This window comes from Notothenia rossii (genome assembly GCF_949606895.1).
Source record: "Notothenia rossii genome assembly, chromosome: 4".
Lineage (NCBI taxonomy): Eukaryota > Metazoa > Chordata > Actinopteri > Perciformes > Nototheniidae > Notothenia > Notothenia rossii.
Genome location: NC_136902.1, coordinates 3,458,332 through 3,483,212, shown reverse-complemented (window position 1 = coordinate 3,483,212; position 24,881 = coordinate 3,458,332). Strand labels below are relative to the sequence as shown.

General features: G+C 44.5%; 1 protein-coding gene across 3 annotated transcripts in view; it reads right to left on the bottom strand.

The window, feature by feature from the left end:
- The window catches only part of LOC307037826 (protein NLRC3-like), a 30,505-nt gene extending 7,510 nt beyond the window's left edge, over positions 1 to 22,995 (bottom strand). Inside the window, exons 1-7 of one of the 3 annotated variants that reach the window (XM_079678970.1) lie at positions 22,771 to 22,995; positions 17,058 to 17,216; positions 16,719 to 16,823; positions 8,783 to 9,018; positions 6,788 to 8,591; positions 5,804 to 5,977; positions 5,226 to 5,399 (exon numbers count right to left, since the gene is read on the bottom strand). In XM_079678970.1, coding sequence (XP_079535096.1) covers positions 5,226 to 5,399; positions 5,804 to 5,977; positions 6,788 to 8,591; positions 8,783 to 9,018; positions 16,719 to 16,823; positions 17,058 to 17,185 — 2,621 coding nt within the window. In that variant the 5' untranslated portion in view covers positions 17,186 to 17,216; positions 22,771 to 22,995. The remainder of the gene's footprint in view (positions 1 to 5,225; positions 5,400 to 5,803; positions 5,978 to 6,787; positions 8,592 to 8,782; positions 9,019 to 16,718; positions 16,824 to 17,057; positions 17,217 to 22,770) is intronic. The other 2 variants (XM_079678971.1, XM_079678972.1) reach the window with 2 other exon arrangements.
- Between the last annotated feature and the right edge of the window lie 1,886 nt (positions 22,996 to 24,881).

Below are 24,881 nucleotides of genomic sequence, written 5' to 3'. Positions count from 1 at the left end.
ACTCAAGTCTCCTCTCAAGTCCCTGCTCAAGTCCCCTCTCCAGTCTCCGCTCAAGTTCCTACCCGAGCCCTCTATCAAGTCACCTCTCTAGTCTCCTCTCGAGTCTCCTCTCAAGTTCCTACCCAAGTCCCCTCTCAAGTCTCCTCTCGAGTTCCCTCTCAAGTATCCTCTCGAGTTCCCTCTCGAGTCCCTTCTCAAGTCCCCTCTCAAGTCTCCATTCAAGATCCCTCTCAAGATCCCTCTCAAGCCATCTCTCAAGTCAACTCTCAAGTCTCCTCTCGAGTCCCCTCTCGAGTCCCCTCTCGAGTCTCCTCTCGAGTCCCCTCTCGAGTTCCCTCTCAAGTCACCGCTCGAGTTCCCTCTCAAGATCCCTCCGAAGTCATCTCTCAAGTTTCCTCTCGAGTTCCCTCTCAAGCCCTCTCTCGAGTTCCCACTCAAGTCCCTACTCAAGTACCGTTGGAGGTTCCGCTGGGGGTCCTGCCAACCCTATGTCCTGTCCCGTTGGAGGTTCCGCTGGGGGTCCTGACAGCTCTTTGTCCTGTCTCGTTGGAGGTCCCGCCGTCTACTCTCCTGCCGGGGGTCCTGCCAATCCTATGTCCTGTGCCGTTGGAGGCCCCGCCAACTACTCTCCTGCCGGGGGTCCTGCCAACCCTATGTCCTGTGCCATTGGAAGCCCCGCCGACTAGTCTTCTGCCGGGGGTCCTGCCAACCCTATGTCCTGTCCCGTTGGAGGTTCCGCTGGGGGTCCTGCCAGCTCCTTGTCCTGTCTCGTTGGAGGTCCCGCCGTCTACTCTCCTGCCGGGGGTCCTGCCAATCCTATGTCCTGTGCCGTTGGAGGCCCTGCCGACTACTCTCCTGCCGGGGGTCCTGCCAACCCTATGTCCTGTCCCGTTGGGGGTCCTGCCGACTACTCTCCTGCCGGGGGTCCTGCCAACCCTATGTCCTGTCCCGTTGGGGGTCCCGCCGACTACTCTCCTGCCGGGGGTCCTGCCAACCCTATGTCCTGTCCCGTTGGGGTTCCCGCCGACTACTCTCCTGCCGGGGGTCCTGCCAACTCCATGTCTTGTCCCGTTGGAGGCCCCGCCGACTGCTCTTCTGCCGGGGGTTCTGCCAACCCTGTGTCCTGCGCCGTTGGAGGTCCCACAGACTGCTCTTCTGCCTGGGGTCCTGCCAACCCTATGTCCTGTGCCGTTGGAGGTCCCGCCGACTACTCTTCCGCTGGGGGTCCTGCCAACTCCATGTCCTGTTCCTTTGGGGATTCCGCCGACTGCCCTCCTGCCTGCCCTGTGTCCTCTTCCATGGGGGATCTTGCCGACACTGGCTCCTGACCGGCCTCCGGAGCTGTCCGGTCTTCGCCCTCGAGCCTGGTCCCCTGAGGTCGCCCGCTGTGGTCTTCACCCCTCCTCGGACTCTGCCTTAACCCCGGGCCGTCCGCCCGAGATTCCCTCCATGGACTCTGCCTTGCCCCCGGGCCGTCCGCCCGGGATTCCCTCCATGGACTCTGTCTTGCCCCCGGGCCTTCCGCCCGAATCCCCCTTCTCGGCTTCTACCTTTCCCCCGGGCCGTCCGCCCGAGATCCCTTCCTGGTCCTCTGCTGTGCCCCTTGGCGGTCAGCTCAGTCCCGTCCTCCTGACCCCCTCCACCCCCCTGTGTTTCCTCCTCCCTCCTCACCTGTGTCTTGTTGTGTGATTAGTCTTGTGTGTATTTAAGTTCTGGTTTTTCTGTCTGTCTTTGTCGGTTCGTCTTGTGTTTTGACATGGTCTTCGGTGAGTGTTCTGTTTGGTCGTTGTCTGTTCACCTAGCCTTGAAATAAAGGAGTTTTTTCAGTTGAAATCTGCATTTTGGTCCTGCTTCCTTCACGAACCGTAACAGATACCCTTATAGATGTCATTCTAACAAATGCAGCTCATAAGTACGTGTCTGTTGGTGTTTTTCCTAATGATATCAGTGACCATTGCACTATTGCTTGCGTTAGGAGCACTAAGTTGCGCAAAGCCAAGGGCCTTATTGTACTCAGGCGCTGCTTCAAACACTTTTCTGAGCAGGCTTTCCTACACGATCTGGCGGAGGTTACATGGCACTTCATAGCGTTAATTCCATCTGTCGATGTTGCCGTCCAATTTTTTTATCGATTATTAATAGACATGCCCCCCTTAGAAAATTCAGAGTCAAGAATAGGAACACTCCATGGTTTGTTTACTAAAGAACTATCTGATGTAATTCAATATCGAAATAAGCAATGGTCTTTAGCTAGAAAGTCTAACACTAGTGATGACTGGCTTATTTTCCGTGTCCTCAGAAATAAATGTTCAGCCCTTATTAAAAAAGATTACTATCTGAGCTTAACCACTGATTGTTTTAATGACCATTCTAAGTTCTGGAAAACAATTAAATCACTTCAGAACAAGAAGGTTTCTAGTTTCCCACAAAAACTGAAGGTGAGTGATTATTTTATTTCAGATTCAGATGGTATGTCTAATGCTTTCAATGCTCACTTCAAAAAGGCTGGTCACATTTTTGATGAGCAAAGTCATGACTCTCTAAATGGTCGTACTCACAGCCCTAGTCAAGAGATGAGCTCCCCTGTTCCCCTGACGGCCTCGACCCGTTCTTTTTAAAAATTGCAGCTCAGATTATAGCACAACCAGTAACTGATATTTTTTATCTCTCTCTGTCCACTCACACACTTGCCAGCTCTTTGGAAGCAAGCTCTGGTATCGCCCCTCTTGAAAGCTGGTGATCGCACTGAGTTAAATAATTATCGTCCTATCTCAAATCTTTCTGTGTTATCAAAGATTCTTGAGTCCCTAGTTTCTACTCAGCTAAAACTTCTTTTAAATTCACACAACATCCTTAACCCTATGCAATCTGGATTCAGATCAAAGCACAGTACTGTGACTGCCAGTCTGAAAGTCTTAGACGATATTAAGGCTGCTTTGGATAAAAAATCTGTTTGTGTTGCATTGTTTATTGACCTAGCCAAAGCATTTGACACTGTAGATCACCACATTATGTCTAATGTTATGTTGATGTCTCGTTTCGGTCATAATGCCATTTGCTGGTTTCAGAGTTATCTAACCGACCGTACTCAATGCGTCAGGTTGGGTAGTACTGTCTCTGACCCTGTCACCTTGAAGAAGGGAGTTCCACAGGGCTCTATTTTGGGGCCTTTGCTCTTTTGATTATATGTAAACAATATTTGAAATCAGATGCAATTTTCTACCTATCATATGTATGCTGATGACAATATTGTATATTCATGTGCTCCTTCTCTGGATATGGCCGTTTCCAATTTAAAATCTGATTTTATCACGCTGCAGCATGAACTTCTTGATTCCAAACTGCTTTTGAACAGTAAGAAAACCAAAGCAATGCTTTTTGCTCCCAAGTCAGCGTCCTCTTGCCTCTCCATTGACACCCTTGATGGCGTCTCTGTTGAGTTTGTTGATACCTACAAATATCTTGGCTTTTGGTTGGAAAGTAATCTGAATTTCAAACACCATATTGAAGTTCTAACAAAGAAATTGAAATTCACTCTTGGCTTCCTTTACAGACTTAAATGTTGTTTTTCAACTTCATCCCGTAAAACGTTGGTCTCTGGCTTATTCCTGTCCCAGCTGGACTACGGTGATACAATTGATAGATTTGCCTGTCCCACTGTCTTGGCCAAACTTGACCCACTCTACCATGCTGCACTGCGTTATATATCAAATGCACTCTATAGCACTCATCATTGCACACTGTATAGCCTAACTGGATGGTCCTCACTCACTATGCGTAGGATGCAGCATTGGTTTTTATTAATGTATAAAGCCATTTTAGGAAAGCTTCCACTGTACATATGTGCCAGATTTGCTCCAGTTTGTGACTTTTACAACCTCAGATCCAGTGCCTGGATACGGTTCCAGGTTCCTGCTGTGCGGACTGAGGCTGGAAAAAGGAGTCTCTTTTATTATGGTCCTTGGTCTTGGAATGACCTTCAATCACGCCTCAAACTGACGGCACTTGTTTCTATAGCCTGTTTTAAATTGAAGTTGTCAGAAGTCCTTACCACCAGCTGCTCTTGCAGTAATAAGTAGTGCCTTTCTTACTGTCCTAATGTGCTCAATGTAATGACGGCTTTTTTTGTCTTTTGTTTTCTTAGTTATGTTCTCTGTATTTTATATGTTTGTGTTATGTGTTATGTGTAACGTTGCTGCCTTCTTGGCCAGGTCAGCATTGTAAATGAGATTTTATCTCAATGCTTTTTATTAGGGATGCACCGAATATTCGGCCACCGAAAATTATCGGCCGAAAATGGTTAAAAAGGCCCTTTCGGCTTTCGGCCGAAAGAATTTTAGCACCGAAAAAATATCACCGAATGTCAGAGAACAGCGTTACGTTGATCATACTCAGCATATTTGTCCGGGTGTTTTGATTTCAAGTGGTGGAGTAATCCCGAAGTGGTGAAAGTCTTTGCAGTTACAACCCCTCGAGAAATGTCAGCAGAACACGTTTTACAAATCGCAATCCGCGCCTCTCTCTCGGATATTTTGAAATATCTCCAAGCAGCAGACATGTTGGCTGTGAGCCAGCCGCGAGCATGGTCGCGCGCCGCGCTTGTCGCCGCGTTTTGATTACGTCATCACAACAACACGTTAGGTTACCAAACTTATAGGTGCATTTGTTGTTGTTGAAGGCCTGGCTGTTACAGTCTTTATTTACACTATTTTGTTGTAGGCCTACTGGCCTAGATGTTTATGCAGTTTTAAAGCACCGTGGCTTTGTTCTGAATGCACTTTGTTCTAGTTATCCTACAGAGAAAAGAAAACTTGACTTGGAATTAATGTACTGTATGCATTCAAAAGTGCTGAATAAATGTTTTATGGACCCATAATAGTGATTATTATTTAAGTTAAGTTTTGCCATAATCATGTCCTTTTCCATAATCAGGTAGCTGAACAACATTGGTAAAAAATGTATACATTATATATATATATATTTCTATATATATATATTTCTATATTTCTATTAATCATTTTCGGCCTTTCGGTATTCGGTTTTCGGCCAACTGTTTCCTATTTTCGGTATCGGTTTCGGCCAAGAATTTCCCATTCGGTGCACACCTACTTTTTATCTGGTTAAATAAAAAAAATAAAAAAATAAAATGAATGGCTATAAATGAGGTTCAATTACAAAGTGAACATGTGAGCTCTCCAGCAGTAACAGAGAGTCAGTGAACTGACCTGAGGGCCTCCAGTCTGCAGTCTGGACTCTCCAGAAGATCTCTCAGCAGCTCCACTCCTGAATCCTGCAGAGTGTTCCCACTCAGGTCCAGATCTCTCAGATGGGAGGGGTTGGACTTCAGAGCTGAGATCAGAGCAGAACAGCTGATCTTTGACAACCTGCAGTCCCTCAGTCTGAAGAAAGAAAAGATGATGTAACTTTAGAAAACAATGTTCCTGTTTGAAATAACTCCATGTTTAATAATCTGTTCAGAGTCAAACAGGGTTTTAATGTCAGAGATGATGCAGAAACAATCCACTGATAATCTGGAACTTTAACTTTGATCAGATGTTTAACAACTCCTTCATCTCCCTCACAGCTCATCAGTACTGACAGCATCTCCACTGACTCCTGGAGCACAGAGTGAGTCTGTGGAAGCTCAAACTCTCTCCCTCACACATTCACCTTCTCTCTGTTACTCTGATCAATATTCAGTCATTAGCAGAAACGGAACAAATAACAATAACATTGTATTTGTTCAAATTCAGAAAATCATAAACATAAACAGATCAATATGAACTGCAGTCAGTGAACTGACCTGAGAGCCTCCAGTCTGCAGTTTGGACTCTTTAGTCCAGAACTCAGACGCTCCACTCCTGAATCCTGCAGATCGTTGATACTCAGGTCCAGATCTCTCAGATGGGAGGGGTCAGACTTCAGAGCTGAGGCCACGACTTCACAGTGAGTCTCTGAGAGTCTACAGCCAGTAAGTCTATAATAAAACATATATTAAAACATGTGTTAAAAAAGAGGAAACATTATATTAACCTCAAGCATTTGATGAAAAAAGATTTGACATGTTCTGATAGACCTTTGCTGTTTGTCCATTTAATATAATATATAATAATATATGATAATAGAGTGTAATGAGTTGTCAGTGTGATCTGATCACAGGTCTGTGCTCCTGCTGTCACTGACTGTTACCAAAAGAAACAGAAATTAAATGAATCATTTGACGATATTAGAGATGTACATATTTAAATATTAATTAATATGTGGATGTGAATGATGGATGAAGGATGTTTTGGCTTCTCTGAGCATCTGAACATTTATTGCGCACACAAACACAATTAACAAACCAATAAAGTTTCAATATGTTCAACTTGATACCATCAGATGTTCCCAGTCTATCAGCATTAAGACAGAACTCTGTTATTGGTGGGAAATGATATAGATCTTATTTTAAACTCCAACACATTGTGATAAAAACGTGTGTTTGATGATAAAGAAACTACTAAAAAGTAATAATAATATGTTTCTGTGATAACTGTAAGTCCTGCTGTGTGGTGTGATCACATGCTGAGAAACCTCTCAAGTCCTTCATGTGTTTGACATGTCGCCTCCATCACTCAATATGAAGAGAGGAACGCTTCAGTTGAACTATTATTATAAATAAATAGAAGAACAGTGTTGGTTTTATTTTGCTCTCAGTATTTAAACAGCAGAACTGTTATCGCGTTTATTTGAATAATCAAACTCCTGATCCACATTAGTTTATAAAGTTAATCACATCTGGACTTACTTGAACTTCCTGCAGTTCCTCACAGCTGGAATCAGTCTCAGTCGTCCCTGCATTGATGTTTTGTGCTTCTCCAGGTCCAACTCATCCAGAACCTCCTCTGACATCTGCAGCATGTAGGCCAGAGCAGAGCAGTGGATCACAGAGAGTTCCTTCTCTGAACTGTTCTCTGACTTCAGGAACTCTGTGATCTCCTGATGTACTGCGTGGTCCTTCATCTCTGTCAGACAGTGGAAGATGTTGATGCTCCTGTCAGGAGAGAATTGATAACTGCTCATCTCCTTCAGGTTGCTGATGGCTCTCTGGATGGTTTCTGGTCTGTTGTCTGTGCGACCCAGCAGGCCTCCTAACAAACTCTGGTTGGACTCCAGAGAGAGGCCGTGGAGAAAGCGGACAAACAGGTCCAGGTGGCCATTTTGACTTCTGAGGGATTTCTGCATGGCTCTCTTCAGGAAAACATCCAGGGATGGGTACTCCTGATATCTGCTGTTGTTATAGTCTACCTGCAGGAAGTCCTTCAGTACCTCTGTGTCTCTGTTGGTGTAACAGTGCAACATGTAGACTGCAGCCAGAAACTCCTGAATGCTCAGATGAACAAAGCAGTAGACGGTTTTCTGGAAGATCACACTCTCTCTTCTGAAGATCTCTGTACAAACTCCTGAGTGCACCAAGGCCTCGGTGACCTCAAGACCACAGCGCTGCAGGTCTTCTTGGTAGAACATGATGTCTCCTTTCTCCAGATGTTCAAACGCCAGCCTCCCCAGCTTCAGAAGAAGCTCCCTGTCAGCCTCCGTCAGCTGCTGTGGACTCGTCTCATGTCCCTCTTCATACTTCTGCTTCTTCCTCTTGGTCTGGACCAGCAGGAAGTGTGAGTACATGTCAGTGAGGGTCTGGGGCAGCTCTCCTCTCTGGTCTGTAGTCAACATGTGGTCCAGAACTGCAGCAGTGATCCAGCAGAAGACTGGGATCAGACACATGATGTGGAGGCTCCTGGAGCTCTTGATGTGAGAGATGATTCTGCTGGACAGGTCTTCATCACTCCATCTCCTCCTGAAGTACTCCTCCTTCTGGGCGTCAGTGAAGCCTCGTACTTCTGTCACCCTGTCCACACACTCAGGAGGGATCTGATTGGCCGCTGCAGGTCTGGAAGTTATCCAGACGAGAGCCGAGGGAAGCAGCTTCCCCCTGATGAGGTTTGTCAGCAGCACGTTGACTGAGGACTGCTGAGAGACATCAGACACAACCTCATTGTTTCTGAAGTCCAGAGAAAGTCTGCTTTCATCCAGGCCGTCAAAGATGAGCAGCACTTTGCAGACAGCCAGCTGCTCTGCTGTGAGCTTCTGTAAGGTTGGATGGAAAACATGGAGCAGCCTGAGAAGACTGTACTGCTCACCTTTGATCAGGTTCAGCTCCCTGAAGGAGAGCAGGATCACCAGACTGACATCTTGGTTTCCCAAACCCTCGGCCCAGTCCAGAGTGAACTTCTGCACTGAAAAGGTTTTTCCAACTCCAGCGACTCCGTTGGTCAGGACCGCTCTGATGAGAGTCTGTTGGTCAGGTAAGGCTTTAAAGATGTCCTGGTACTTGATGGGAGTGTCATGGAGGGGCTTCTTCTTGGAAGCTGTCTCCAGCTGCCTCACCTCATGTTGGGTATTAACCTCTTCACTCAGGCCTTGTGTGATGTAGAGCTCAGTGAAGATGCTGTTGAGGAGGGTTTCACTTTGATCAGTTCCTTCAGTCACACGTTCACATCTCCTCCTCAGACTGAGCCTATGTTCATCTAGAACCTCCTGCAGACCACTATCTGCTGGAAGAGAAGGAAACAGGAGAGAATGAGGAACATGCTCTGAGAATCTAATTATAACAATTAAACAACAAACAGACTGAGTTTAAATGTTGTATAAACAGCTCACTGTCTCTGCTCTACAGCAGTATACCTATTCAGAAACAAAGGAACCAGGAAGAGGAATGAAACGCTGCGTGTGTTCGGCCTCTTACCTCGTACAGTTCTGCTCTGACTGGCTGTCTGCAGTCCAGCTCTGGTTCTGGATCTTTTCCCACACTGGGGACAGGAGGGGTCTCCTGATGGAGGTCTCTGCTCCCAGTATGAGGTGATGCACTGTCTGCAGAACCAGTGTCCACAGCTGGTAGAGACTGGATCCTTCAGGACGTCCTGACACAGAGCACAGCTGGACAGCTGCTCCTCCACAGGAACACCACTCTTCCTCTTCCCTCTGTGGAGAGGAACATATCCTTTACAGCACTTTACATTAGAGGAGCTGATTCTCACCAATGGGCAGAGCGTCACAAACGTCTCACTCAAGACTCTTCTTCTCTTGTGCTGTCAGGGGTGGGGAAAAATAGGACCCAAATGCAGTAAGAGGACTAAAAGGTTAGGTAACAAAAAGCAAGCTTTATTTCCCAAAGCTGATGACAACAGAAAACAAGGAACAACTTAACATTACCAAAACCGGAGGAGTACGAGAAAGGAAACTAGGGATAACTAGGGCCAAAAGGGTGGGTGGAGGGGGTTCGGAGGAGGGGTTTGGGTTGACAGCACAGGGGCACGGCAGAAGCCGAGGAGGTGGTCTCAGGTGGACGGCCTGGGGGCAAGGCAAAGTTCAAGGAGGGGTGAACTCAGGAGGCCGGGCACAAGGGCGAAGGCAGCGTCTGGGAAAGTCAGGGGGCCGGGCTCGAGGACGAAAACTGCTGGGGAACTCAGGAGGCCGGGCAAGAAGGCGGCGACAGGACAGCTCCGGAGGACGGACAGGACCCGGTGTCGGACGGACAGGAAACGGAGCCGGCGGGACAGGCGTAGACTGGATCCTGGACGGAGCATGGGCTGGTGTCGGGGCGTTCCGTGGTCTCTTTCTCGCAGTCACGTACCGTTGGTCTTGTCCCTGTTAGGCTTCAGAACGGTCTCCCTTGGAGGTCGTAGGGGGGGCTGTTAGTGTGGTGTGAACGTGTTTGGAGCTATTAGCTCGGGAGCACGCCGAGGCTGTAGGTGGAGTTGCCGATTTTCTGGTCGCTTCGCCGAGCTTACGGTATTAAGTGCGTAAATACCCGCCGTAATTAGAACCTGAATACTAGGGGGGAGTTTAGCTAGTTTTTGTGAGGCAGTTAGAGGGACAGGCCGCGGTGACGTGTAGGCTGTGTGAGTAGCGTGAGCGTGCCGCAGTGTTGTCATGATGGGGATTATAGACGATTTTTTGAGAGCGCCTTCAGAGGAGCTGCTGGAGGGTTTCTCACGTGAGCAGCTGATCTGTGTTGCATTTCCACTTGGATGTTGGGGATGAAATGATGAAGGAAAACATAAGAGGGCTTGTTAAAGCAAATCTGTTTGAGTTAGGTGCTTTCAAAGGGGGAAAGCATACTGTTGATCCTAGCAGAGACGGTGTCGATATGTCTGGCTGCCGTGATGCAGGCCTGACGTTTGAACAGAGAAAGGAACTGTTGCTGTTGCAGATAGAAATGGAGAAACTGGCAGTGGAAAAAATGAGGGGAGAGGTAGAAATGAAAAGGCTTGAGTTAGAGGAACGGAGGTTGAATGTAACTGCTGGAGGGGCCAGCCGTGCCTTTGATTTCTCTGGTAGAGGTAATACTCCGTTTGACGTTGCCAGTAATCTGCGGGTTGTTCCTCAGTTTAGTGAGCGAGATCCAGATTCCTTTTTCTCCGTCTTTGAGCGTGTGGCTGAGAGCAGAGAGTGGTCGGATGTTGATAGTACCTTATTGTTGCAGTGTGTGCTAACAGGTGGCAGAGAGCAAGGTGTATTTGACTGTTAAAACTGCTTTGTTTAAGGCTTATGAGTTATGAGAGTCCCTGAGGCATATCACCAGAGGTCCAGGTCCTGGGAGAAGTCTAGCAGACAGACCCATGTGGAGTTTGTCAGAGATCTGGTACTTTTTTTTAGCAGATGGTGCAATGCCCTAAATGTGAGTTCTTATGCTGCATTATGCGATATGATTATTTTTGGAACAATAAAAAAATTCTGTACCCAGCCACATTGCGGTTTACATCAGCGAGCGCAAGGTGAAGACTGCTGCACAGGCTGCTGTACTGGCTGATGACAACGTGCTGATACACAGGGGCGGTCGAGACTTCAGGGTCCAGGACGAAGGTGGTATGTATCGTGCAGCAGGTAGATGGGAGGCGGAAACTCATTTGCACTGGGGTAAACCTGAATGTGCCATGCGAGGTCAGACACAGGGTGATTAATCAGAAATCTGTAACTTCTGCAGGGGGAGAGGGCACTGGAAGGCTGACTGTTCAAAAGCTAAGGCTAGCAGGGGGAATAATGGGGGTCAGTTTAACTCTGCTGCTTGTGCTGTGTCTGTAAAACCTGTCCCTGTCATCTCTCCCTGTCAGCAGGTTAATGAGCCATGCGGGGTGAAGGAACCGGATTTCTCTGCATTTGTGTCAGACGGATACGTGTCACTAGTGGGAAGTGACATTAGCTTGCCGGTAAACATTTTGAGGGACACTGCAGCATATGATTCCTACATTCTGAGCTCTGTGTTACGGTTTTCTGGCAATTCTAGAACTGGGGATTTTGTCCTGATGCGAGGTATGGGAATGAACGTTGTGCCTGTTCCTCTGCATTCTGTGCTTATCTCTGGTTCGGTGCAGGGTGAGGTCGCCATGGGGGTCCGTCCTGTATTGCCGATTGAAGGTGTGGATGTTATCCTTGGTAACGGCCTGGCTGGCAGCCGTGTGTGGGCTGAGGGTCCACCGCCTACCATGCAGTCATCTTCACCCGCTGTGACTGTTAACCCAGAGGAAAATGCTAAGTGCTCTCCTGGAGTGTTTGTGGCTTGCGCTGTGACACGGGCTGTGAGCCGGGTACAGGGGGAGTCTGAGCAGGGTGAAGAGGTGAGATAGATTATGTGGTTGTTCCTGACTCATTGTTTTCTGTATCCCGCAGTGAATTGGTGATAGAGCAGAAAGCTGATGTCTCCCTCAGTCCCTTCTTTGAGGCGATTCTCTCCACCGAGGATGGAAATGGCGCCACCGGTAGGTGTCTGCAGCAAGGGGAGCTGCTGGTCAGAAAATGGTTGTCACATGGGAAAGGCTTCATTGGTGAGCCAGTCTATCAGATTGTGGTTCCTGTACAACAGTGGTGCCCAACCTTTTTTGAACCGAGAGCTACTTTTAAAGTTGCCAGTCTGCCGAGATCTACCAGTCCAAATAGAGAGGCGTAGCCAGTGGCGGCCGGTCCATAGGGGCGCTAGGGGCGCCGCCCCCCCCTCTTCCCACATGTTTGATTGTCATTAAAAATTAAAAATTCATAAAGATATATATTTCCCAAAAACATTTTTATTTTATTTTTATTTTTATTTTTAAAGAACAAGGTAAATATTATATAGTTGGTATCAGTAAAATGTATAATCTACAATAAAATCTTGTTTAAAATTGTTTTACGATGTCTAAAGTTACTGATAAGTCAAATGTTTCCTGCCTGGCCGCAGCGTGTATCATTACCCTCTCTCGTCCGGGCGGTAGAAAGGAGCCCTCAGCCAGAGCAGCTGCAACCAACAAGCTGACTGTTGCTATGCCGCCGAAACATAATTTCAGCCAATCAGCATCGTTAGATCTGATGCTCAAAGGGCGCCCTTTCAGCGCCCTGGCCTGTGTGTCTGTTTAGACTCGTATCCAAGGTTACGCTACAGTAGGGGATGGCTGCTTCTGCAGGTGTAGACTCCGGTTCTAGTGGATCGCCGGAGCTGTAGATTAACATTTACATGCTTATTGTAGTTGTAAGGGCAATGCCTTTGGCACCATGGAGCATATGTGTGGGCTGGACCTGTATTTTACAGGAAAGGAGTGATCAGAGGGTCGAGTTGTCGATTCTTGTTCAGTTTTCATCTTCCTCACCCTCTCAGACTTTGAGTTGCGCGCGCTGCTAAAGAGACGCGCTACCATGGAAACCAAACAATGGTGTAGCTGTATTAAAGTCCGAGTGGAAACAGTCGTGAGTAAATCTGATTTTGTCAGAAATCGGGAGAAATGCGGGAGTCTCCCGCGAAAATCGGGAGGGTTGGCAAGTATGACTGACACACACACACACGCACGCGCACACACGCACGCGCACACACACACACACACACACACACACACACACACACACACACACACACACACACACACACACACACACACACACACACACACACACACACACACACACACACACACACACACACACACACACACACAGTTCGTATTTAGTCTCCTGATTTTAAATGCCCTAGTATGGTTTTGTCACCATTTCCATAGCCCCACCAAAAATATTTTCCACCAGCCACCACTGGGCGTAGCCATTACTGACAGCCTACTACCAGGTGAATACACACTTCTACTTATATAAAACTGACCTTTGTACGATTCATACTTCATAAAATACTGCAGATCCCTTATCTAACCTCTTTCTAATCTACACAAGTATTTAACTGAAGTTACACAACAGTGTTGTTGATACAGAGTTGAGTTTATTCACACGTCACATTCTACAGTGGGTAATGTTTTCAAGAAACATTGAACAGTGCTGCCACACATGACACAGGGAAAAAAGAAAAGACTCTGAACCCTTTCTTTGCCATCATATACAAATAGCGTTGCTACAAAAGTATAAATGGGGCTTACTAATAAGACAACACAGATCTGAAGCTACACAGGAATCTACTGCCAAATTGCAATAAAAAAGACAAAAATTAATAGAATCAAACCCTTTTTTTGTTTAGAGTATAAAAAGAAATGCCTTTAAAATCGGATGCAAGCAACACTAGTTTCTTAACCTGAATTGATAATAGACTAGAATCAATTTAAACAGAACAGATCTTAATGTTTGCATTCTTATACCATTTTGTACAATAATTATAATGATTAAGTTCAAACAAACTCAAACTTACAGCTGATTTAATAACGGTATCTAACTTGAGTTTTTATTATATCAAAAACCTGTTGAAATGCTACTGTTATTTTTACTGTCCCCCAAAAGCCCGTCGGCAGCCTCCAGGAATGCTTCTTTCACAACTTCTCCGTCTTTGAAAGACTTCATGTGTTTCGCAAGAACGTGACTGACACGATAAGATTCGATGGTAGCACTCTTGCTCTTGTTGTTGGGCCCGGTGAAAATGGACTGCTGTGCATTTAGCTGTCCTCTCAGGCCCCTCCCCTTTTGGGAGCGTAGGGCAGAATTAGGAGGGAATTCCGTCTCGTAGCGTTTGTACTGTTTTGAAATGCCGCTCCTAAATTACCCTTCTTCGATAAAGCCACGCTCGCATTGCAGATGAGACAGATGGACTTTGAATTGGAACAGATAACAAAATAATCATCCTCCCACTCGGATTGAAAATTATATATTTTGGGCTTTTTTGCTTCTGCCATAATTGCGGTCTTGTGTGTGCGGACTGTCACTCCTGTTCACACGGACAACGTCAGTGAACTAGTGTCCACTGCCCACCAGCCACGCCCCGACACATGGGGTCACGCCGGCCAATCACAAAGCTTTGATGCATTCAAGTGCATTATTCTGGCACAGGAAGATTATGTTATAGGACATTAACGATAAAACAGAATATTGTGGTTCTATTTTTAGACACATCCCCCGATCGACTGGTTGGGCACCCCTGCTGTACAATTTCGTGAGGAGGTCCTCAAGAAAGCACATAAGCAATCGGGACATCTGGGTGTCCGTAAAACATGTAATTACATGTTACGGTATTTCTTTTGGCCTTGTTTAAAGAGAGATGTGTCTCGGCATATTAAATCATGTCACACATGTCAAACGAAAGGTAAGCCAATTCGGTCAAAAGAGAAGTTGTCGTCTGCCCAGGTAAGGATGAAACATCTGGATGAGCGAAAAACTGAGCAGCGCTCGTTTAGTCCTGGGGGTCAGGTCCTGGTTTTGTTGCCAATGGCTAGTTTTCCGTTTCTGGAAAACCATTCCGGGCCTTTCCATGTGCTGGGTCAAGGGACTTACCAAAATTGTCTCCTGTCCACACCGAAACTTCAAAGAAGAGCTCCTAGTTTGTTTGGGTTTGCCTGACGGTACTATGCTGTTGGCTCTGGTCTTCTAGAACTACTCTGTCACTCTTAAATTGCTTCAGGTGCTGGAGTTGCTGAGTGGGCAGGGGAAGGTTTGTTGGCTGGTTTGAAAAGGATTATATACGTCAGTGTGGAGTTTTTGAAGGGTATTGTACCTGTATTGTTTTGGTGTGAAGCGGGTCCTGTTAGATAGTTGACGGTGTTCTTTATGGAACTTCTTTCTTTATGGGTGGGGGGGGAGTGTGACCTGAAGGTTTTAAGGTCAAGTCAGACACAATGAAAAGCTAGTCTGAAAGTCTGTATGGGTTAAAACTATCTGGAAGAAACTGGAATCAAATGTTGCATGATCATCTCTGTGAGAACGGTTTTGCACAAAACCCAGCTGATCACTGTGTCTACAGTAAAGGAATAGAAAATGAGAGGATAGTTCTGATTATTTGGGTGGATGACTTAGTTATCGCAGCTAATGATATTCACACAATTAATACTGTGAAAGAAATGTTGAGCACAAAATTCAAAATGAAGGATCTTGGGAAACTTAAACTTTTCCTAGGCATTGACTTTACTCAGGAAAAAGGAGAAATAAGGATGAGTCAAAGGAAATTCATTACAACAATACTGGAAAAGTCTGGTATGAACCACTGTAAGCCAAGGTCCACCCCGTGTGAACAGAAACAAAGCTTTGATGATGATGGTGATGATGAGGATGGTGAAGCTGTTGATGCAACACAATATCGTGAAGTGGAAAGCAGCTTCATATATTTAATGACATCTACACGGCCTGATCTAAGTTGGATAGTCAGTAAACTGTCACAGTATTTTTCAGAGCCAAAGGAACAACACTGGTTAACTGCTAAACATGTATTGAGGTACTTAAAGGGCACAATTAACTTGCTATGTTTTAAACAACAAGATGAAAAACTGAAACTTGTTGCATGTGATGCGGATTGGGCAACAGACCAAAATGACAGACGGAGTATAACAGGGTACCGTTTTAGTCTAACTAGCAATGGGCCTGTTATTTCTTGGAGATCAAAGACACAGCAAACAGTAACTTTGTCGACATGTGAGGCAGAGTACATGGCACTGGCTGCCACAGCACAAGAGACTTTGTATCTTGTGCAATAGAGAGCATGGACTGTGAGGGTCAATATACTCCTGTGAACATCTTTGAAGATAACCAGGGTGCAATCGCTCTATCCAAGAAGCCAGTATGTCGTCAACGATGTAAACATGTGGATATCAAGTATCATTTTGTTCAAACTGTACTGAGTGATAACATGATAACCATTGACTATTGCCCTACAGCTGATATGGTTGCTGATATTTTCACTAACCCTGCAACAAAGGTCAAAAGTGAGACATTTGTAAAGTATTTGTTTGGAATGTAAATAACCCCAGAAGTTTAAAACACTGTGTTATTGTATAAGTGTACAAGGTGTTTACATTTGAATTTATGTTGAGAAATTGTGCACTATAAGAGTAAGTGGGGGTGTTGAATTATCAATTGTAATATGTGAATTTGTTTATTTAATACTCTTATACCAATCACTTCCTGTATTCCCGTGATAAAAAGGGAGATGCGCAATAACAATGAGTCACTTCCAGTTGAAGCAAAGCCGACGGTGTATGTGTGTATTTATTCCTCTGTCACGTTAAACTATGTTCACGGTATATTCCTGCCCTAAGATCATGGCATCGTTAACACCACTGATACAATGATGCTATAAATGCATATTGAAATATCCTCAAATAATGTTAGCTTGCTGAACTCTGCTGCCTTTGTTCTGTACTATACTGCACACATGATATCATTAAAGAACAGTTTAATATATTAGATTATATAAAAACTGAATCCTCTTCAGGTCAGGTTACAGCAGGAACTCTTACTTTGTGTCTGAGGGTCCAGGTTCATTACTGAAGTCTAGAGGTATATCTTTAGACCAGTCACTCTTCAGAGACAGACAGCTGGAGACTGGAGACTCTGCTCTCTGTCTGTGGAAACAACACATGTTTTAAACATCATTAGTTCATTCAGAGAGCACATTTTGACTTCTGTCTGTATGTAGATTATTTACTATCGCTGATGACGCCAGGGATCAAGAGTTTACACTTTTTTACTGTTCTGTTACTAAGTTACTTTATTGCGATCATTAAAGAACAGGTTAGATGATCAGATAACATAAAAACCGGATCCTCTTGAGGTCAGGTTACAGCAGAAAGTCTTACTTTGTGTCTGAAGGTCCAGGTTCATTACTGAAGTTTAGAGGTGGATGATTAGACCAGTCACTCTTCAGAGACAGACAGCTGGAGACTGGAGATGTGTCCTCTTCTTCCTCATCTTTAAAACCACTCATCTTCTCCAGTCTGAGAGATAAACCAGTAACGCTGAAGACACACACACACACATTATTATAACACACTTGTTTCAATCGTAACCATCATCATAATAAACTTATGATATTAGGGTCATGCAGTCAGGCTGCTGTCCCTTTAAGAGAGAGGGGGGGGGGCGGGTGCATGTGTGTGTGCAGCTTGAGCAGCTGTCAACTCAACATTGTAAATAACCAACCAAAAACGATCGCCGGTTCATCTTGTTATGGCGTGAGAATAGTTTGGGCAACGTGAGATTGAGAGTGAGAGCGTGTGTCACACGCCAGATGCGTGAGAGTTGGCAACCCTGAACTGTTACTTACAGTTACGGCATTTCCTGTTTCTGCCGCTGTATTTACTCCCTCCATCTGACAGGAGGGAGCCTCGTTGAGCTGCGAGTGTCACTCCGCCACGGAGTGGGAGTGGGTAGGGTGTGGTTTGGAATTGGGCCAAAGTGTTGTGATGAGGCCCTCTGTGTCGCAAACGTCGACGGGGGGAGGCGCTAGTGGAGCACCCGCGTGAACTGCGAGCAACTGCGGCGCGCCTAATTGCGGCGCATTTGCGATTGAAATTAGGCTCCCTCGCGAGGTGAGGCGAGGCCCCACGCAGTCTGCGTGATCTGCGTGTAGGGAGGGGCAGGCTTGGTTAGAATACATCAAATCAGTCAGACTTCCAGTGGCGGAGCCAGGACATTTTCAGTGGGGTGGCCAGGATGGAACCAGTGATCATTTTGGGGTGGCATTGAAATCACTATTATATGAACATGAAAATACATCTCACTAGAAAATAAGGGGTTATTTAAGGCACCTACAACACACCTCTACATTATTTGGGATTAAGTGGTGGAATAGATCAATAATATTCTGTAGCTATATCTAACTTTTTTTTCTTTCTTCGTATTCCCACAGGAAAGGATCAACGAAGCTTACATTATAGAAATGTATAGTGCAATATACAGACTGTTTAGCTTATGATGATCAGCAGCCCTTTGAGCTCATTCTCTCAGTGTATCATCAGGAATACAGAGACACACACACATCATTTAAATAAGAGTTTTTAAATTCAATGATAGGTTAAGAATAAACATCATAAAGTAGATAACAATAAACAATAGCCCTTAACCCTGTAAGGCCCCCAGTTGTAATTTTACAACATTACTTTAAGCTATCCTAAAAAAGTCAGTCAATGTTTTTTGTTTAAAAGACTACATTTACATAGTCAAAAGGTCCTTTTGTTCAGCCTCACAATGCTATTGGGTAGTAAATGTGTTTATAGGTCCTGCCCTCTGGCCATACACTCACACAACCAGGGGCGCCGTCAGGGATTTTGGGCCCCATGAAAATATATCACATTGGGCCCCACCACCAGGCCCAGGCCACGCCAACCAAGCACAATTGCTGTAGCCACACCTCCAGAACCCAACCGACTTATTTTTTACATGACATGCTACTTGTTAGACACTTTTATCCAAAGCGACTAACATACTCAGTACTGTGGACAATCCCACAGGAGCAATTTTGGGGTGAAGTGTCTTGCCCAGGGACACAACGACATGCTGACTGCAGTGGGGTTTGAACCTGCTGTGACCCCCTGATCCCAACACCAAGGCTCTATCCACTGCGCCACACGCCTCTAGTGTTAATGGTGGATTGAATTGTTCCCTATTATATATATATATATATATATATATATATATATATATATATCTGTTTCTGGATTAATTACCCTGCTGCATTTATTGTACTGTATTTTCCCATAATATGAATAGCCTTTTTTGTTACTGGCACCAGACGAACACAACTGTGTTTAAACAACCCAGTCTCACGGCATTTTCTGTTATAGTCAGGACATTTAATCTATTGAATTGTGTTCACCAACACGATTTTCCCCTTTTTTTTTCGTGTCACACAGAACGATTTTAAAAGCAATGTATTTCTATTGGTAGTATGTTTCGTGCCTGCACCACGTCTTTTTGTCCGTTCGGGTCGTGGAAGACCGGAAGCTGTGTGGTTCATAAAAACATCTCCTTACTCAATATCAAGCCATGATTATTGTTTTTATTTTAAATCGTATAATGTCAGACTTTTTTTTGCCGCCTGTGAGGAAAATAAATGGGGCTGAGAGCCTCAGAATACCGAAATCTGTATTTTTTAAATCTTTTTTTCGTTCTAAATTGTTATTCTTTTCTAAATAACACACTTTTATTTACTCAACAATAACACACAATTGTCCTTGTTTTTATTTATTTGTTTAATTGTATAATCTCTGGGTTTTTTGACATCTGTCAGGAAGTGCATTTCAAAATAAAGTAACAGGCAACAGACGTAAGCCTACATGGGAAATTTCGAGCATCATTGCGATAAACACCCACTGAACTAATTACCCAAGATCCTCAGCTATGGTTTAAGCTCGGTATTTGGATGTTTTTAGCTGCAATACACTTTGGGATATGGTGTTAATGCGATATGAAATCCGAAAAACATTTCGGAGTTTAGGATGGTTGAAGACACTACACTACCCATAATCCTCAGCTATCGTTTGGGACTATTTCCCCGTGATTAATCTTCAAGCTCTGGGATTGGATGTTGGAGTGGCAGTGCGCCAAGGTTACGCCGAGCGTCAAACAGCTCTTCGAAATTGAACGACACCACGGCAGACTATCCAAAACTGGACTCGGACGGGACCAGCCCCCCCCCACCCCCCCCACCCCCCAGAACTACACATGCTGGCTTAGTGTGTTTCGCAAAATGTTCTATGGGACGTCTCGACTCGGAACGTTTTCGTTTTTTCCCACAATTAGAAGTTGCCGGTATTAAACACATTGGTGTTATCAAATGTAAAACATATAATTAATAAATGGGTGAAAATCGCTTATGTCCATAATATATACCCACATGACAGCTCATTGTTACTTTGTAATTCTACTCCACTACAATTCAGAGTTTAACCTGGTATTTTTACTCCACTACACTTATTTGAGTTACTTTGCAGATTCTGATTAATGATGTGAAATATAAACAACCCTTAAAGCAGACTTTAGTTACACCTGAGTAAAATTCAGGGAAGGTGAACAACAATCAGGAGAGATATTTGATAGTCTGTGCTTGAGAAGACTAAACATTTATCTGCAGATCTCTATAAAGTATATTAATTACTCGTTATTCTCTACTAATAGTTCATTAAAAACTGTATATAATTGCTATTTTGCACATCCCTTTCAAGATTTTCAAAGGTTTATTGACATATCATATACACAATTACGGAGAAGTTATGCAATGAATTAAAAACTTGGGTCGCAGGTTCCTCGACAAGACATCTATCAATATGTGTATACCTCCACCATTAAACTGTCATATTCTGCACATTTCTTATTCTATCTACATCTATCTACGAGTATAATTCATATGTATAATATCAGTTAAAATAAGTGCTTCAACATTGCAGGAAAGCAATATATTAGACGTTAAGTACTTTGTCAGGCTTAATATTTATCTGTCGATAGATACCCCCAAAGCTTTTTTCTTATTTGAAAGAAGACCTTAACCTAAAGTATTATTTAATGTTTAAATAAAGGTTAATTAGTTTGTCTGTTTTGCACGTCCTCATATTAATATCTTTATACATCCTGCACTAAACTGTTTTATTGTAGAGATCACTTACAGTATCTTCTTGATTTTTTATATTCTATATTTCTATCATTGACCGTCTACTTTCCCCCTATTTTGTATTTACTCTTAATATTTTTTTCATCAAATATAACATTAAAAAAAAAAATCAATAACATGCTTTAACCACTAGGCGTTGCACACAAGGTACACACAGCCATAATAACTTTGTATTATTAGTGTAGGACACTTATGTATGTATAACATCTGAAGATCTGTAGTTTTATTAAAGTTTTCACATCATTTGATGCAAGAGGGAGCAGATGGGAATACATTGCAATCAGTTGAAAGCTATTTGCGTCCCTTTATGAAGCTGAAGGAGCCTAGGAGCGTCACAACTGCACGCCACGGGACCCTGACCAAACGTCGCTCCTGGACGTTTATGGAGTGAGAGTGTGTTGGTGTGTGCGCATGGTAGAGCGAGCGAGCGGTGGTGTGTGTTTTTGAAGTGAACGAAACAGCAGCAAATGTCTGTCGAGTGTCTTCAAAGTTAGATCTGTAACAAAGACCTTAATAAATGCAACGGCCTCCCAAAGAAGAGCTCGCCTGTCTGCCTTATTGAAAAGTGGGTTATTGAACCCGAAGTTTGTTGCTTCGGCCCTGGAAGACACTGTGGTCAACTCAGCCGTCTCTCAAATTTGCTTGGTCAAATTAGCAGCTCTTCATTTTTGAGTGCGCGATTAATAGCGTCTTTACGTTAATCGCAGAGAAGCGGCACTGACGCTATACAAGAATAAAATAATGCATGTTTTTGTGCTATATTTTCCGATACAAATATGTTTTAACATAAATTCTTAATAGAACTGGTACTGTTGGATTCAGTACTTGTTACACTACTACCACAAGTACAATCAAGTACTTTCACTGTGTACTTTTTTAGTAATCCCCTGTCAAACTCCCCTCCCTAGTACAATAATTCATGTATTTGCTATGTTTGATGAGGGATACAATTATTGTTATGTGAAATTTGAAACATATATGTGACCTGCTCCATCGAAATCAGTCGCATTGAACCAAAGACACATTTTGAGTTGTATACACTGACTGTTGGAAAGAGGAGATTCCTAGCTTTCTAATGATATCAGGATTGTTTGTGTTCTCCAAGTGGTTGTCCCTGTACCAGGTCTATTGCAGAATACATGAGTTATTGTACTCGGGAGGGGAGTTTGACAGGGTATTACTCAAATGGTACACGATAAAAGTACTTGATTGTACTTGTGGTAGTAGTCCAAGTAGTACCCTGTCCAGCAGTACCACTTTCACTGAGAACTTATGGCTAAGAATCATTTTATCCCTCATCAAACATAGCAAATACATGAATTATTGTACTCGGGAGGGGAGTTTGACAGGGGATTACTAAAAAAGTACACAGTAAAAGTACTTGATTGTACATGTGGTAGGAGTCTAACAAGTACTGAGTCCAACATTACCAATTTTATTAAGAACTTATGGTAAAACATATTTTTATCGAAAGATATATAGCACAAAAACATGCATTATTTTATTCTTGTACTAGCGTCAGTGCCGCTTCTCGGCGATTACCGTAAAGAAGCTATTAATCGCGGCGCATTTACGATTGAGATGAGGCTCCCTATGCGAGGTGAGGGCCCCTCCGCGAGGTGAGGCGAGGCCCCACGCAGTCTGCATGATCTGCGTGTAGGGTAGGGAGGGGCGGGCCTGGTTAGAATACATCAAATCAGTCAGACTTCAGACAGGCCATTCTCCATTTTGACCTCGCTGGGCTGTCGCATGTTATGTAGCTTTGATGAATCAGAAAACAGGAAATACAAAAAGTTCGCACCACTTGTCGAAGTCTCATTGGACTCTAGGACGCTGATGTTCTGACATCCAGTAAAACAGAGTAAATAATGTGTTAGAAAGCAGATCCTGGTGTTAACACTCACCCTGTTGTCCTCCTGCTCCGTCCAGGTGTAAAATGGCGTCTGGCAATCAGACTTCATATTTGGACTTTAACACCCTCACCTGTCTGCAGCTCCTCCTCTTGAGTCATAACCGGTCTTATCAGCTGAACCAGTTCACATACACGGACTTTGTTCAGTGACATAGAAACAGAGCTAAAAACTAGATCAACAAAGTTATTTAAATAAACATATTAAAACCACAGTGTGAAAATAACCCAGTATAATACACCCACAACATCCTGCATTCAAAACCTTACTTTAGTTAAAGTGTGTAGTGTGGTGACCACGTATTTAAGTACTGGTTCATAATTCAAACTGGGAACTACAGTTGCGGCTATTGTTCCCGCACGGACATTTTATGTGTTGCCTATATATGGTGTGTGCCCTCTTGGCTCTTTCTCTTGTCGACCCGGGCTGCGACCCGACAACATGTCCTATTCTGCTCCCTATTAAAGTATCCTTTCACATCTCCATTGCACCGCCTCCGACTCCATGTCCTCGGCACTACACTGGTGACCCCGATACGTCTTGGGAAGTTTCCTGGACGGAGCCGAACACGGCAAAAGGAACTCGAGTTCCTTTCTCGAAATGCCGGGGTTTGATTGGAGACGTCCGTGGCTGCCACCGGCACGCGGACTGAGGCTCGGTGCGTGCTCCGCAGAAGGCTGGGGACGTTGCTCGCCGTTCCCGCATCGGCTTTCTATACAACGGGGGGACGATGCACGACCTGCTGGGTCGAACAGCAACCCCATTGCTACCTCGTGGGTTTGTTGTTCGGGGCGTGCGGCTGCACATCCCGGCTGCTAACCACGTGGGGCTAACGACGGCTAGCAGCCACCCATGGCTGCCAGCTAGCGGCTAACCACGTGGGGCTAACGACGGCTAGCAGCTACCCATGGCTGCTAGCTAGTGGCTAACGGCTAGTGCTAACGGCTAATGCTAACGGCTAATGCTAACAGCTAATGCTAACGGCTATTGCTAACGGCTAGTGCTAAAGGCTAATGCTAACGGTTAGTGCTAACGGCTATCGGCCCTTTTGAGTTTTCTGGTGCCGGAGAGGAGGTTCGACCAGCCGGTTGACCCCATGTGGACACTCTCACCTTCTCACCACATTGGCGGCGGTTCCAGACGCCACTCACGTTTTCATCGATGCCTGGGTGGTGCACTCCTGGACCCCGTCTCGCCTCGACAGTTCCAGACGTCGCCCATGCTCCATCGGCCCATGGGTGGCACGCTCCGGGACCCTGTCTGGCCTCTCCTGCTTCCCGGGGATTTCATGCCCGCCGCCGCGGCACGTCTGCCTGAGGCTAACCAGCTAGCAGTTAGCATTCATTAGCATTGCTAGTGTAACCCTTTATGTAATCTTACCCTGATGGTAGGAGATCTGTAATGCTAACGATGGCTTCAGTATCTATAGTGTCTAAATCTAGATCTCTAAGGTATCCCAAACCCAAAATACACAACAAAGGTTTACCCTAATTCTAGGTTGGATTAGGATATTGGTTTAGCAAACTCTAAAAGTAAAGGATATAGAAATATTCAACATTCTATACTATGTCTTTTATTTTTTATATTAGACTACTCTGTAGTTTATGACACATCAACAAGGAAAGATATGAAGACATGATTCCTTGACATTTCAGAAAAAATTATGAAAATTCCAGAAAAAAAACACATCGTATGTCTGAAAAATAGAAAGCCAATCAACTTCCGTGACATACTATGACTTTTTTTTCCCAAAATGTCAAGGAATCTAAATAATATCATGTCTTCATATCTGTCCTTGTTGATGTTGCAAATGGAGCTGCTGTGATGTAAAATTTCAGACTTGATCCGACCATTACATTATTATCGTATCGTATATCGCACAAAATACTGTGTTAAATTACAAAATACATGGATCTGTCAATAAAACCTAGATTGATGTTTGCTGTCGAGGAAGATTTATTTAGATTCCTTGACATTTCGGAAAAAAGTTTGAAAAAAACGTTCCAAAAAATCATAGTATATTGGTTCAAGTCCATATTACAGTTTGTTTGAAAACATCACTTTGGAGGTTGTTAGTTAAAAAGTCAAACTATAGTATGTCTAAA